Source organism: Ahaetulla prasina, chromosome 1 (genome assembly GCF_028640845.1).
Source record: "Ahaetulla prasina isolate Xishuangbanna chromosome 1, ASM2864084v1, whole genome shotgun sequence".
Lineage (NCBI taxonomy): Eukaryota > Metazoa > Chordata > Lepidosauria > Squamata > Colubridae > Ahaetulla > Ahaetulla prasina.
The window spans coordinates 2,320,951-2,337,051 of NC_080539.1; the positions used below are offsets into that span (position 1 = coordinate 2,320,951).

General features: G+C 44.6%; 1 protein-coding gene across 1 annotated transcript in view; it reads right to left on the minus strand.

Moving 5' to 3' along the window:
• The window catches only part of CORO6 (coronin 6), a 54,739-nt gene that overhangs the window by 4,528 nt on the left and 34,110 nt on the right, over nt 1-16,101 (minus strand). The window contains exons 6-9 of the mRNA XM_058163966.1: nt 15,257-15,376; nt 11,889-11,993; nt 10,011-10,156; nt 798-855 (exon numbers count right to left, since the gene is read on the minus strand). Of these exons, the coding sequence (XP_058019949.1) occupies nt 798-855; nt 10,011-10,156; nt 11,889-11,993; nt 15,257-15,376 (429 nt within the window). The remainder of the gene's footprint in view (nt 1-797; nt 856-10,010; nt 10,157-11,888; nt 11,994-15,256; nt 15,377-16,101) is intronic.

A 16,101-nucleotide genomic window follows, 5' to 3' on the forward strand; every position in this document is an offset into this window, starting at 1 on the left:
TGCACTCCATGGAAGTGATCTAAAAGGTTGCTATTCTATTTACAGAATACAGAATAACAGACTTAGAAGTGTGGAGGTCTTTTAGTCCAATCCCCTGTTCAGGCAGGAGACCCTACTAGTGTTGTTGTCCGCTGGCGGCCTGTGGAGCTGGCAGCAGAGCCAGACAGTGAGGAGGCTGGGGAAGAACATGGGCCAGTCCTGGAGTCTGGGGAAGGGCTAAGACGAGGGCTCTGCGCCAGAGGCAGAGAGCGGGCCAGAGCCATCCAGGTGTTATGTGCTGCCTCCGGAGCCTCCAGAGTCGGACATCAGCGAGGCAGACAAACAGGGGGAGCCTGTTCCCAGTGTGCGCATGCACAGAGCTGCCAGTAGGCAAGAACAGTTATGACAAAAGGGACGACTCAGGAGTAAGGCTTGGAGATGACTGGCCCCTCCCATAAGACATAAAGGAAGAGCAAAGGCACGTGAGCCTTTGTAGGAAGCAACTTTGCTTTTTCTGGTCGGTTTAAATTCTGAAGCTCCGTTTTGACTCTGCTCCATGTGGCCTTGCAAAGCTAATTGCCAATTAGGTCTTTGGCAGCGTGTCAAGGGAGACACAGGTGGGCGCTTATCAGCCTTATCCCGAAGGACTGTTGGACTCTTTACAAACTATTTGTGACTCCTTACGGGCTGTGAATGAACAGAATTCATAGCCGTTGAAATAATAAGAGTTTTTTTGGGACTAATCGTGCGCTTTTTACTTTCTCAGGAACCCTCGGTCAGAACCGGACAAACGGCCGTCCAATTCATAAAAGACTCACCTTTCGGGGTACAGTCATAACAATGGGCTCACATTTTCGTTCGTGCAGCTTGTAAAACCTGTGTGGTTGGAGGGGAGAGAAAGAAGTTATGGGTCTGACATGGCTGGAGTCTTGCATAGGCTCCGCCCACCCCACACCCCTTCCCCCACAACCCATAATCCCCCTTCGTGCTTCTGAATCAGATCAATTCAGTTTGTTGTTCCTAGAACAGGGGTCGGCAACCTTAAACACTCAAAGAGCCATTTGGACCCGTTTCCCCACAGAAAAGAAAACACCGGGAGCCACAAAACCCTTCCCCATGCCTGACTGTTTCTTGAGCAGCCACAAAACTAGCATAGGTAGTTTATTTATTTATTTATTTTATTTTATTTATATACCGCCCTTCTCCCGAAGGACTCAGGGCGGTTTATAACCAGGGTAAAAACACAGCTCAGAAAAGTTAAGAAGCATATAAAAACTACTTAAATTAAAAACTGAAGGAATAAAAACTATAATAAAACCCCTACAAAAACTTCATTAAGCCAGCCCTGCACGATAAAATAGAAAGGTCTTTAGCTTTATTTAGTTGAAATAAATGTTCTGTTTTCTTCTGAAACTTTTGTTTTCTTGGATTTATCCATGGTTGGCCTATCGCGGGTCGAAAAGCTGAATAAATCGTGTGCCAGCGGGGTATCACACATTGGCAGTTGTAACACATATTTTGAGTGACAGGGAGCCGCAGCAGAGGGATAACATAACATAACATAACATAACATCAGAGTTGGAAGGGACCTTGGAGGCCTTCTAGTCCAACCCCCTGCCCAGGCAGGAAACCCTACACCATCTCAGTCAGATGGTTATCCAACATTTTCTTAAAAGATAAAAGAGCCAGAGCTGCGAGTTGCTGACCCCTGTCCTAGAAGGAGTAGAAGAGAAATCTCTTCTTATCTGAAGGAGGCGTTTTTTTGACCCCACCCCACCCCATCGTAAGAAATTTCTTTTAAAGTCATACAATCTCCCCTCCCTCCCCCAACCCCTCCTCCCCCCTGTGTGTTTTTTTTGGGTGGTCTTTGCATTAAATTAAGCCCAATGGGTCTCAATTTCGACCACTTTAAGAAAGGTGGACTTCAACTCCCAGAGTTCCCCAGCCAGCGTTGATGGGAGTTGAAGTCCCACCCATCTTAAAGTTTAAAAAAAATACTGCAACCTTACAAAGCTTTACATATTTTAACTGAATTTATCGGCTGGAAAACAGCCATCATTCAGCACCCTTGTTCCAAAAGAACAGAAGGTGAATATTATATAATAATTAGAATAAAATAGAATAGAATAGAATAGAATAGAATAGAATAGAATAGAATAGAATAGAATAGAATAGAATAGAATTAGGAAAGAATAGAATAGAATTAGGAAAGAATAGAATAGAATAGAATTAGGAAAGAATAGAATAGAATAGAATAGAATAGAATAGAATAGAATAGAATAGAATAGAATAGAATTAGGAAAGAATAGAATAGAATAGAATAGAATAGAATAGAATAGAATAGAATAGAATAGAATAGAATAGAATAGAATTTTTTATTGGCCAAGTGTGATTGGACACACAAGGAATTTGTCTTGGTGTATATGCTGTCAGTGTACAGTTTATTTTTATTTATTTTTATTTTATTTATTTATTTATTATTTTATTTATTTATTTTTGTCACAACAATATATGTTATACTATAAACAGCGTTTATAGTATATATATTATATAATATTCACCTTCTGTTCTTTTGGAACAAGGGTGCTGAATGATGGCTGTTTTCCAGCCGATAAATTCAGTTAAAATATGTAAAGCTTTGTAAGGTTGCAGTATTTTTTTTAAACTTTAAGATGGGTGGGACTTCAACTCCCATCAACGCTGTATATAGTACAGTATAAAGTTATACTATACTTTATATATACTATAAAAGATTATATAGTATATAAACAGATATATGAGTAAATATAAGGAGGTATAAGCATATATATATATATGAAGAAGAAAAGAAAAACAATAGGACAGGAACGGTAGGCACGTTTGTGCGCTTATGCACGCCCCTTATGGTCCTCTTAGGAATGGGGTGAGGTCAATAGTAGAAAGTTTTTGGTTAAAGCTTTTGGGATTATGGGAAGAGACCACAGAGTCAGGTAAAGTATTCCAAGCACTGATGATTCTGTTACAGAAGTCATAAAAGAAAAGATACGTTCATCAAGGTACAACATTTACAACACAATTGATGGTCTATATAATAATTAAATAATGACAATTTAGATCTTACAGCTGTTTAGCTATTCTTGGCCTGGGATGTAGAGTGCTGCAGTTCTGAAACGCTTCTGCCTTTGAATATATAATTCGTTAGTTGGACAAGATTCTCTTTTTTCTTCCTACCAACCTCACCCTGAACAATTCCTGGCACAATTATTAAATTGTGCATTGAAATCATTTTTATTCCACCTTCTTATTTTTATGCAATTGGCAAAACAACCTTTAAAGTAGGAGCTTTAAAAAATTAGTAAAGAAATATGGAGAAAGAAAAACGGTAGAGAAGTTTGATGAAGGAATAAAGGAAAAGAGAAAGAAAAAGATGAGAGAAGGGACACTGCCAAGTCTATTCAAAATGCAAGCTAAGAGAGAAAAGATAGGAAATAAATGTTTCGTTATTGGTTTGTTAGTTAGTTGAATTTACATAGCCTCCCATCGCACTGAAGGTGAACTTTGTGCTGCGTCACCTGCAAAGTCATGGAATCAATCATCAACCAATCCATTACCTCACACTTAGAAGCAAACAACCTACTCTCCAACAAACAATTTGGTTTAAGCTAAGCAAGATCACATCAAATACCTGTACAATTAGCACAGGGGCCCCCCAACGCTGTATTCTCTCCCCACTTCTCTCTGTATACCAATGACTGCATCTCTAACGATCCATCTATTAAGCTACTGACGTTCGCAGATGACACAACAGTGGTTGGTCTCATTCGAGACAATGACGAATCCGCATATAGACGAGAGGTCGAACGACTAGCCTTGTGGTGCAACCAAAACAATCTGGAACTGAACACACTCAAAACCATAGAAATGGTAGTAGACTTTAGGAAAAACCCCTCCATACTTCCACCTCTCACAATACTTGACAACACAGTATCAACAGTAGAAACCTTCAAATTTCTGGGTTCTATCATATCGCAAGATCTCAAATGGACAGCTAACATCAAAACATCATTAAAAAGGACAACAAAGAATGTTCTTTCTGCGCCAACTCAGTAAGCTCAAACTGCCCAAGGAGCTGCTGATCCAATTCTACAGAGGAATTATTTGTTTAGCAGAGTGATGGGCCGGAAAAACTGTTCTTGTGTCTAGTTGTTCTGGTGTGCAGTGCTCTATAGCGTCGTTTTGAGGGTAGGAGTTGAAACAGTTTATGTCCAGGATGCGAGGGATCTGCAAATATTTTCACGGCCCTCTTCTTGATTCGTGCAGTATACAGGTCCTCAATGGAAGGCAGGTTGGTAGCCATTATTTTTTCTGCAGTTCTAATTACCTTACAGACGACCCCCATCCCGTTAAAGACCTCGGAGTTTTCATGTCAAATGATCTAAATGCCAAAGCCCACTGCAACTACATAGCAAAAAAAGCTCTAAGTGTTGTAAACCTAATCTTGCATAGCTTCTTTTCCAAAAACACCACACTACTAACCAGATCATATAAAACATTTGCTAGACCTATTCTTGAATACAGCTCACCTGTCTGGAACCCTCACCACATCTCTGACATCAATACAATTGAACGTGTCCAGAAATATTTTACAAGAAGAGTTCTCCATTCCTCTGAAAACAACAAAATACCTTATCCCACTAGACTTGAAATCCTAGGCTTAGAAAACTTGGAACTCCGTCGCCTTCGACAAGACCTAAGTTTAACTCACAGAATCATCTATTGTAATGTCCTTCCTGTCAAAGACTAGTTCAGCTTTAATTGCAACAATACTAGAGCAACTAATAGATTTAAACTTAATGTAAACCGCTTTAATCTAGATTGCAGAAAATATGACTTCTGCAACAGAATCATCAGTGCTTGGAATACTTTACCTGACTCTGTGGTCTCTTCCCATAATCCCAAAAGCTTTAACCAAAAACTTTCTACTATTGACCTCACCCCATTCCTAAGAGGACCATAAGGGGCGTGCATAAGCGCACAAACGTGCCTACCGTTCCTGTCCTATTGTTTTTCTTTTCTTCTTCCTATATACATATATGCTTATACCTCCTTATATTTACCCATATATGTGTGTATATATTATATAATCTTTTTGTATGATACCTACATATATTGTTATGACAAAATATATAAATAAATAAATAAATAAATAAATAAACTCTGGATGGCGCACAACAATAGATAAAACAAAGAATATAAAAACATTAAAATAAATATAAAATGATGCCATCTATGATTGAAGGGAGAAAAAAATCAGCTCCCTTATTTCATATTTATCAATAGTCATTCCTAACAAACAGGAAGCAGCAGGTGAAGCTAAGCAAGATCACATCAAATACCTGTACAATTAGCACAGGGGCCCCCCAACGCTGTATTCTCTCCCCACTTCTCTCTGTATACCAATGACTGCATCTCTAACGATCCATCTATTAAGCTACTGACGTTCGCAGATGACACAACAGTGGTTGGTCTCATTCGAGACAATGACGAATCCGCATATAGACGAGAGGTCGAACGACTAGCCTTGTGGTGCAACCAAAACAATCTGGAACTGAACACACTCAAAACCATAGAAATGGTAGTAGACTTTAGGAAAAACCCCTCCATACTTCCACCTCTCACAATACTTGACAACACAGTATCAACAGTAGAAACCTTCAAATTTCTGGGTTCTATCATATCGCAAGATCTCAAATGGACAGCTAACATCAAAAACATCATTAAAAAAGGACAACAAAGAATGTTCTTTCTGCGCCAACTCAGTAAGCTCAAACTGCCCAAGGAGCTGCTGATCCAATTCTACAGAGGAATTATTGAGTCTGTCATTTGCACCTCTATAACTGTCTGGTTCAGTTCTGCAACCCAACAAGAAAAACACAGACTTCAGAGGATAATTAGAACTGCAGAAAAAATAATTGCTACCAACTTGCCTTCCATCGAGGACCTGTATACTGCACGAATCAAGAAGAGGGCCGTGAAAATATTTACAGACCCTTCGCATCCTGGATATAAACTGTTTCAACTCCTACCCTCAAAACGACGCTATAGAGCACTGCACAACAGAACAACTAGACACAAGAACAGTTTTTCCCCGAAGGCCATCACTCTGCTAAACAAATAATTCCCTCAACACTGTCAGACTATTTACTGAATCTGCACTACTATTAATCTTCTCATAGTTCCCATCACCAATCTCTTTCCACTTATGACTGTATGACTATAACTTGTTGCTGGCAATCCTTATGATTTATATTGATATATTGACCATCAATTGTGTTGTAAATGTTGTACCTTGATGAACGTATCTTTTCTTTTATGTACACTGAGAGCAGATGCACCAAGACAAATTCCTTGTGTGTCCAATCACACTTGGTCAATAAAATTCTATTCTATTCTATTCTATTCTATTTATCAATAGATGCACTGGCTGCCTGTGGCCTTCCGGGTGCACTTTAAGGTGTTGGTTACGACCTTTAAAGCGCTCCATGGCTTAGGGCCTGGGTACTTACGGGACCGCCTGCTGTTACCGCATGCCTCCCACCGACCCGTACGCTCTCACAGAGAAGGACTCCTCAGGGTGCCGTCCGCCAAACAATGTCGGCTGGCGGCCCCCAGGGGAAGGTCCTTCTCTGTGGGGGCTCCCACCCTCTGGAACGAGCTTCCCCCGGGTTTACGCCAAATACCTGACCTTCGGACATTCCGTCGCGAACTGAAGACACATCTTTTTATCCGTGCGGGGCTGGCTTAAATTGGAATCTTAATGTTAAATTTATTAATTTTTAAACGGGGTTTTTTAGTATGGCAAATTTTAATCTCCAGGCTAATTTAAATAAGTTTTTTAAATTGTATTTTAACCTGTATATTGTATTGCTGGTTTTATCTTGCCTGTACACCGCCCTGAGTCCTTCGGGAGAAGGGCGGTATAAAAATCAAATAAATAATAATAATAATAATAATAATAATAATAATAATAATAATAATAATAATAATAATAATAATAATAATAATAATAATAGTGATTTTACACTTATCAATAGTCATTAGCAGTGTAATAGTCATTTATCAATAATAATCTACTAATCAAGACAATCAGTAACACCTATTACACCTCCTTCTTGACTTACAATCCCTTTAGTGACCAAAGTTACAACGGCGACTGGAAAAAGTGACTTATGACCAGTCCTCGCACTTATGACCGCTGCAGCATCTCCAGTCACCTAATCAAAATTTGCGTGCTTGGCAACTGGTGACCTTCCGCGCCGGCTTCCAACAAGCAAAGTCAATGGGGGAAGCTGGATTCGCTAAGCAACCACACGATTCACTTAACAACCATGAGAAAACTGGTCACAACACTGGGCATGACTTACTTAACAACTGCTTGCTTAACAGCCGTGGTCCCAATTGGGATTGCAAGATCGATTTAGGACCACAACTGAGCCCAGCGTTTCTGTTGCTAAGCGAGACAGACGTTAAGTGAGACTTGTTCCATTTCACGAGTTTTCTTGTCACTGTTGTTAAGTGAGTCACACGGTTCTTAAGTGAAGCTGGCTTCCCCATTGACTTTGCTGGTCGGAAGGCTGCCAAAGGGGTTCACGTGACCCCGGGACTCTGCAACCGTCATAAATATGAGCCAGGTGCTAAGAGGCTGAATTTTGACCACGTGACCACGTGGATTCTGCAACAGTCGTAAATGTGAAAAACGGTCACAAGTCACTTTTTTCAGTGCCTTTGTCACTTCAAACGGTCACTAAACGAACTGCTGCAAATCGCGGAGTACCTGTAACATAGCTGTTAAGTGAATCACTACAGTTGTTAAGTCACCCGGTTGTTAAGTGAATCTGGCTTCCCCCTTGATTTCGCTTGTCAGAAGGTCACAAAAGGGGATCGCGTGACCCCGGGACGCTGCAACCGTCGTAAGTACATGTCAGTTGCCAAGCCTCTGAATTCTGACCACGTGACCACGCAGATGCTACAACGGCCATTAAGTGTGAAAAACGGTCGTAAGTCACTTTGTTCCATGCCGTTGTATTGTGAAGGGTCGTAACATTTCTGCCCTGGAGATCCCAGCGCCCGGCTGCCCTTCTTCCCCCCACCCCGCCCCGCCCCAAGCCTCACCTGGCGATTTCGCACTTGCTGACGTCCAGCCCCCGTTTGGGCATGAAGCCCATTCCGCGCTGGGGCTCCTTGCTGCTGTAGGTGCTCAGGTAGTGGACGTAGGGCGCCTCCTCCGTGATCTCGAAGTAGCGGATGCTGCTGTCCCCCTGCGTGGGGGGAGGAGGAGGAGGAGGAAGGGGGGGTGTGTCTCAGGCCGGCTCCCCCTCCCCTCCCCACCCCTCCAGCAAGGGGGAAGGTCCTCCCCAGCCAGCCAAGACATTGGGCAAAAGGCTGTAAGCCCCTCCCACCCCTGAAATCACCTGCCCTGGTTCTCCCTAAACCAGGATCTGTAGCTTTCTTCTTTCTTTCTTTCTCTCTTTCTTCCTTCCTCTCATCTTCCTCCCTCTTCTTTCTTTTTCTGTCTTTCTTTCTTTCTCTCCTTCCTCTCATCTTCCTCCTATCCATCTTCCTCCCTCTTCTTTCTTTCTTTCTTTCTTTCTTTTCTTTTCTTCTTCCTTCCTTTTTCCTCCAACCTTCGTCCCATCCACCTTCCTCCCTCTTTCTCTCTTTCTTCCTTCCTTCCTTTTCTTTCTTTCCTTCCTTTTCTTTTTCTTGTCTTCCTTCTTTCCTCCCCTTCTTTCTTCCTTTTCTTTCTCTTTCTCTCCTTCCTTCCTCTCATCTTCCTTCTATCCATCTTCCTCCTCTTCTTTCTTTCTTTTTTCTCTCATTCTTTTCTTTTCTTCTTCCTTCCTTTTTCCTCCCACCTTCTTCCCATCCATCTTCCTCCTCTCTTTCTTTCTTTTCTTTCTTTCTTTTCTTCTTTCTTTTCTTCTTCTTTCTTTCTTTCTTTCTTTCTTTCTTTCTTTCTTCCTTCCTTCCTTCCTTCCTTCCTTTTCTTTTTCTTGTCTTCCTTCTTCCCACTTTCCTCCCCCTTCTTTCTTTCCTTTTTTCTTTCTCTTTCTTTCTTTCCTTCCTTCCTCTCATCTTCCTCCTATCCATCTTCCTCCCTCTTTGCGTGCTTGGCAACTGGTGACCTTCAAGCTTCCAACAAGCAAAGTCAATGGGGGAAGCTGGATTCGCTAAGCAACCACACGATTCACTTAACAACCATGAGAAAACTGGTCACAACACTGGGCATGACTTACTTAACAACTGCTTGCTTAACAGCCGTGGTCCCAATTGGGATTGCAAGATCGATTTAGGACCACAACTGAGCCCAGCGTTTCTGTTGCTAAGCGAGACATTTGTTAAGAGGAATTTGTCCCATTTACGACCTTTCTTGCCACAGTTGTTAAGTGAGTCACACGGTTCTTAAGTGAAGCTGGCTTCCCATTGACTTTGCTGGTCGGAAGGCTGCCAAAGGGTTCACGTGACCCGGACTCTGCAACCGTCATAAATATGAGCCAGGTGCTAAGAGGCTGAATTTTGATCACCTGACCACGGGATGCCGCAACGGTCGTAAGTGTGGAAAAGGGTCATAAGTCACCTTTTCAGTGCCGTTGTAACTTTGAACAGTCACTAAACGAACTGCTGCAAATCGCGGAGTACCTGTAACATAGCTGTTAAGTGAATCACTACAGTTGTTAAGTGAATCACTGCAGTTCTTAAGTTAATGACACGGTCATTAAAGGAACTGGCTTCCCATTGACTTGGCTTGTCAGAAGGTCACAAAGGATCGCGTGACCCGGACGCTGCAACCGTCGTAAGTACATGTCAGTTGCCAAGCCTCTGAATTCTGACCACGTGACCACGCAGATGCTACAACGGCCATTAAGTGTGAAAAACGGTCGTAAGTCACTTTGTTCCATGCCGTTGTATTGTGAAGGGTCGTAACATTTCTGCCCTGGAGATCCCAGCGCCCGGCTGCCCTTCCCCCCACCCCGCCCCGCCCCCAGCCTCACCTGGCGATTTCGCACTTGCTGACGTCCAGCCCCCGTTTGGGCATGAAGCCCATTCCGCGCTGGGGCTCCTTGCTGCTGTAGGTGCTCAGGTAGTGGACGTAGGGCGCCTCCTCCGTGATCTCGAAGTAGCGGATGCTGCTGTCCCCCTGCGTGGGGGGGGGGAGGAGGAGGAGGAAGGGGGTGGGTGTCTCAGGCCAGCTCCCCCTCCCCTCCCCACCCCTCCAGCAAGGGGGAAGGTCCTCCCCAGCCAGCCAAGACATTGGGCAAAAGGCTGTAACCCCCTCCCACCCCCCGGAAATCACCTGCCCTGGTTCTCCCCTACACCAGGATCTGTAGCTTTCTTTCTTTCTTTCTTTTTCTCATCTTCCTTCTTCCCACTTTCTCCCTCTTCTTTCTTTTTCTGTCTTTCTTTTTCTTTCTCTCTCCTTCCTTCCTCTCATCTTCCTCCTATCCATCTTCCTCCCTCTTTTCTTTCTTTCCTTTTCTCTCTCGTTCTTTTTTCTTTCTTCTTCCTTCCTTTTTTCCTCCCACCTTTGTCCCATCCACCTTCCTCCCTCTTCTTTCTTTTTCTTTTCTTCCTTCCTTCCTCTTCCTTCCTTTTTCTTTTTCTTGTCTTCCTTCTTCCCACTTTCCTCCCCTTCTTTCCTTTTTCTTTTCTTCCTTCCTTCCTCTCATCTTCCTCCTATCCATCTTCCTCCTCTTTTCTTTTTCCCCTTTTCTCTTTCCTTTCATTCTTTTTTCTTTCTTCTTCCTTCCTTTTTTCCTCCCACCTTCTTCCCATCCACCTTCCTCTCTTCTTTCTTTCTTTCTGTTTCTCATCTTCCTTCTTCCCACTTTCCTCCCTCTTCTTTCTTTTCTTTCTTTCTCTCCTTCCTTCTTCTCATCTTCTTTCTTCTTTTCTTTTCTTTCCTTTTCTCTTTCCTTTCATTCTTTTTTCTTTCTTCTTCCTTCCTTTTTTCCTCCCACCTTCTTCCCATCCACCTTCCTCCCTCTTCTTTTCTTTCTTTCTTTCTTTTCTTTCTGTTTCTCGTCTTCCTTCTTCCCACTTTCCTCCCTCTTCTTTTTTTCCTTTTCTTTCTTTCTTTTTTTCTCTCCTTCCTTCCTCTCATCTTCCTTCCTCTTTTCTTTTCTTTCCTTTTCTCTTTCCTTTCATTCTTTTTTCTTTCTTCTTCCTTCCTTTTTTCCTCCCACCTTTGTCCCATCCACCTTCCTCCCTCTTTTCTTTCTTTCTTTTCTTCTTTCTTTTCTTTTCTTCCTTCCTTCCTTTTTCTTTTTCTTGTCTTCCTTCTTCCACTTTCCTCCCCCTTCTTTCTTTCCTTTTTTCTTTCTTTTTCTTTCTCTTCTTCCTTCCTCTCATCTTTCTATCCATCTTCCTCCCTCTTTTCTTTTCTTTCCTTTTCTCTTTCCTTTCATTCTTTTTTCTTTCTTCTTCCTTCCTTTTTTCCTCCCACCTTCTTCCCATCCACCTTCCTCCCTCTTCTTTCTTTCTTTCTTTCTTTCTTTCTTTCTTTCTTTCTTTCTTTCTTTCTTTCTTTCTTTCTTTCTTTCTTTCTTCCTTCCTTCCTTCCTTCCTTCCTTCCTTCCTTCCTTCCTTCCTTCCTTCCCTCCCTCCCTCATTTCCCTTATAAGGCAATTCTTCCTTTTTCATTTCCTCCAAGAAAACGATGACACTCAATTGCACCTCCTCCTCGTCTTTTAGTCCCATCACAAACCCAGGCAGGGGTCTAAGTGGGGGGAGGATCGGGGCTGCACTCACTTGGTTAGGACCTCAAGATTTATCAACATGCTGGAGTAGGAGGGGAGCACTGTGCGCCCCCTCCGTTTCCCCCCCCCCGCCCCCGGGGGGGGGGAAATTACCTCCCTCCCCTGTTTACCTACCTTTCCACACAGGTAGACTATGCTGGAATCAGGGTCGTAAAAGGGCAGGAGAACCCCGTTGCTGGTGTCCATCTCCTGGAGGGCGATGGGCTCCTCAAAGTTTTTCTGCCAAGGCCAGGAAAGGAGTCAGGACCCAGGACCCCTCCCCAGGCCCATGCACACAGCTGGGGGAGTCCCAGGCAGATCCCCCCCACCCCCATTCCACCCCCAGCTGTAACCCAAACGCTCCTGAAGGGGCCACATCCTCAGGCTATCCTGACCGAGGGTAACCCCCCAGAGGACATCTAGTCTGACCTCTCCCTAATCTACTGCTTCTTTAGCCTCATGCATTCTAACCGCCCCCCATCATCTGAGCCGCAGTGCCCCATGGGCTATACTAGGGATAGCCCAACCTTGGCCACTTTAAAACCCGTGGACTCCGACTCCCAGACGGCTGGCTGGAGAGTCCTGGGAGTTGAAGTCCACAGGTCTTAAAGTGGCCGGGTTGGAGAACCCCGTTGCTGGTGTCCATCTCCTGGAGGGCGATGGGCTCCTCAAAGTTCTTCTGCCAAGGCCAGGAAAGGAGTCAGGACCCAGGACCCCTCCCCAGGCCCATGCACACAGCTGGGGGAGTCCCAGGCAGATCCCCCCACCCCCATTCCACCCCCAGCTGTAACCCAAACACTCCTGAAGGGGCCACATCCTCAGGCTATCCTGACCGAGGGTAACCCCCCAGAGGACATCTAGTCTGACCTCTCCCTAATCTCCTGCTTCTTTAGCCTCATGCATTCTAACCGCCCCCCCCCCCTCATCTGAGCCGCAGTACCCCATGGGCTATACTAGGGATAGCCCAACCTTGGCCACTTTAAAACCCGTGGACTCCGACTCCCAGACGGCTGGCTGGAGAGTCCTGGGAGTTGAAGTCCACAGGTCTTAAAGTGGCCGAAGTTGGAGAACCCTGGCCTGCACAGACTACATAGTCCATTCCTACTCCCACCACCTGTTTCTGAAGCCCCTTCTCTTTTGCAGCCCCTGCCTGGGAACACAGCACACCCCCATGCACCCTTCTATTTCCCCCCCCAGCCCCCCAAATCCACAGCAATCGGACTCTGGGAACCAGGCATTGTCCGGGGACGAACCAAGTGGTCAGAACTGGAACTCAAATCTTCTCGGAGCTTCAACTTCCCAGCTAAGCTTTTTGGCCCTGGGATCACCCGGTGGCCTCCTATCCAAATGTTAAGTGTTGAACCCTGTGGAGTCAAGGTGGGCCAAGTGTTGCCCTCTGCTGGACAATCAGAATCTTGGCCGGATGGGCAATAAATCTGATTGACATTTGACCAGCTCCCAGATGTCCTTAGAAAAACGACATCCGGTGTAACGGAGGTTGTTATGGGAAAAGTTGACGGTGCGATTAAGTGCAGGTAGTCCTCGATTTATGACCATAATTGAGCCCAAAATTTCTGCTGCTAAGCAAGACATTTGTTAAGAGGAATTTGTCCCATTTTACGACCTTTCTTGCCACAGTTGTTAAGTGAATCACTGCAGTTCTTAAGTTAATGACACGGTCATTAAAGGAATCCGGCTTCCCCATTGACTTGGCTTGTCAGAAGGTCGCAAAAGGGCCCTGGGACACTAAAACGGTCATAAATACGAGCCAGGTGCTAAGAGGCTGAATTTTGATCACCTGACCACGGGGATGCCGCAACGGTCGTAAGTGTGGAAAAGGGTCATAAGTCACCTTTTTCAGTGCCGTTGTAACTTTGAACAGTCACTAAACGAATGATTGTAACTCAAGGACTACCGGTCCTGATCTTAATTCCTGAGTTCCGTTTGATGGTCGGCTTCAGCATCTTTGCAGAGCTGGCTTCCATAGAGGTGTGTGTGTGTGTGTTTTCTGTGTGTAAATTTGTGTGTGTAAATTTCTCTGTGTGTAAATTTCAGTGTGTGTAAACTTGAGCTTCGCTTTCAACATCTTTGCAGGACTGATTTCCATAGGGAATGTGTCTATGTGTGTGTATGTGTAAATTTGTGCGTGTGTAAATGTGTGTGTGTAAATTTGTGTGTGTAAATTTCTCTGTGTGTAAATTTCAGTGTGTGTAAATTTGAGCTTCGCTTTCAACATCTTTGCAGGACTGATTTCCACAGGGAATGTGTCTATGTGTGTGTATGTATAAATTTGTGTGTGTGTAAATGTGTGTGTGTAAATGTGTGTGTGTAAATTTCTCAATGTGTAAATTTCAGTGTGTGTAAATTTGAGCTTCGCTTTCAGCATCTTTGCAGGACTGATTTCCACAGGGAATGTGTCTATGTGTGTGTATGTGTAAATGTGTGCGTGTGTAAATTTGTGTGTGTAAATTTCTCTGTGTGTAAATTTCAGTGTGTGTAAATTTGAGCTTCGCTTTCAGCATCTTTGCAGGACTGATTTCCACAGGGAATGTGTATGTGTGTGTATGTATAAATTTGTGTGTGTGTAAATGTGTGTGTGTAAATTTGTGTGTGTAAATTTCTCTTTGTGTAAATTTCAGTGTGTGTAAATTTGAGCTTCGCTTTCAGCATCTTTGCAGGACTGATTTCCACAGGGAATGTGTCTATGTGTGTGTATGTGTAAATTTGTGCGTGTGTAAATGTGTATGTGTAAATTTCTCTGTGTGTAAATTTGTGAGTGTGTAAATTTTGGTGTGTGTATATTTGAGGTTCACTTTCAGCATCTTTGCAGGACTGATGTCAGGGTGCCAAGGAACACCCCCACCGAAATTGCCTTCCAAAACTGACAACTGACTTCTATGGGGAATATGTCTATGTGTGTAAAAGTGTAAATTTGTGTGTGTGTAAATGTGTGTGTGTGTAAAATTGTGTGTATGTGTGTAAATTTGTGCGTGTGTGTAAATTTGAGGTTCGCTTTCAGCCTCTTTGCAGGACTGACTTCTACAGGGAATGTGTCTGTGTGTGTGTGTGTAAATTTCTCTTTGTGTAAATGTACGTGTGTAAATGTGTGTGTGTGTAAATTTGAGGTTTGCTTTCAGCCTCTTTGCAGGACTGACTTCTACAGGGAATGTGCCTGTGTGTGTAGATGTGTAAATTTCTCTGTGTATAAATGTGTGTGTGTAAATTTGTGTGGTTCACTTTCAGGCTCTTTGCAGGACTGACTTTCACAAGATGTGTCTGTGTGTGTGTGTGTGTGTGTGTGTGTGTGTGTGTGTGTGTGTACCTGTGTTCTGGGCTTGGTGCATGTGGGAACGCCTTGACCTGCTCCTGCCTGTGGGCATCCATCCCGTGGCCGAATGTGGCCCCCAGAGGCAGGAGGGGAGGGGAGGGGCAGGGCAGGGCAATGCCCGAGTTCCCAGAGGGGGATGACGGGGGGGGGGGTCCACACCATGCAGCCCGACTACCGGGTCCCAGAGGCCCAGCTCCCGCTGGCTCATGCGGGTGAACCCCGTGGTGAAGATCTGTCCCTCGCGGGTAAAGATGGCGCGCATGGGCCTCATCCCTTCGTGGGCCGCCAACCTCTCCTGGCAGACGGGAAAGAGAGCGTTACGGGCTGGCCGAGGCACAGAGGAGCTGGCTGGCCAGAGAGGGACGAAGAAAAGGAAGGCCAAGCGGGATATATATAACACAACTGTGGGCAACTAGGGCTATTTTACAATCTGTGGACTTCAACTCCCAGAATTCCCTAGCTGGCAGAAATCAAGATGGGGGGACTTCAACTCCCAGAATTTCTGAGCTAGCATAGCTGGCTCAGAAATTCTGGGAGTTGAAGTCCCCCCATCTTGATTTCTGCCAGCTAGGGAATTCTGGGAGTTGAAGTCCCCCCATCTTGATTTCTGCCAGCTAGGGAATTCTGGGAGTTAAAGTCCACCTCTCTGAAAGCAAGCTGGCTGGGGAATTCTGCTCCTCCTCCTCCTCCTGTGGAGTCAAAGGTCAAGATATCCACACGTAGCCCCCATACACCCCTCCCTCTCTCCCCTCCCCAGACACGCTCCCCCAGGCGTGAGTTGCCGGCCAGTCGTACCAAGTCCCAAAGGGCCAGCTGCCTCTCACTCATCTTGCTGAAGCCAGTAGTGAAGACGCGGCCATCGGCCAGGAAGATGGCCCGGACGGGACGCGCCCCCTCATGGGGCTTGAGGGTCTCCTGGGGGCAAGGGTTAGTGGGTTAGATCACACAAACACAGCACCCACAAAGCATTAGCACAATGTTTCTCAACCTTGGTCACTTTAAGATGGGTGGACTTCAACT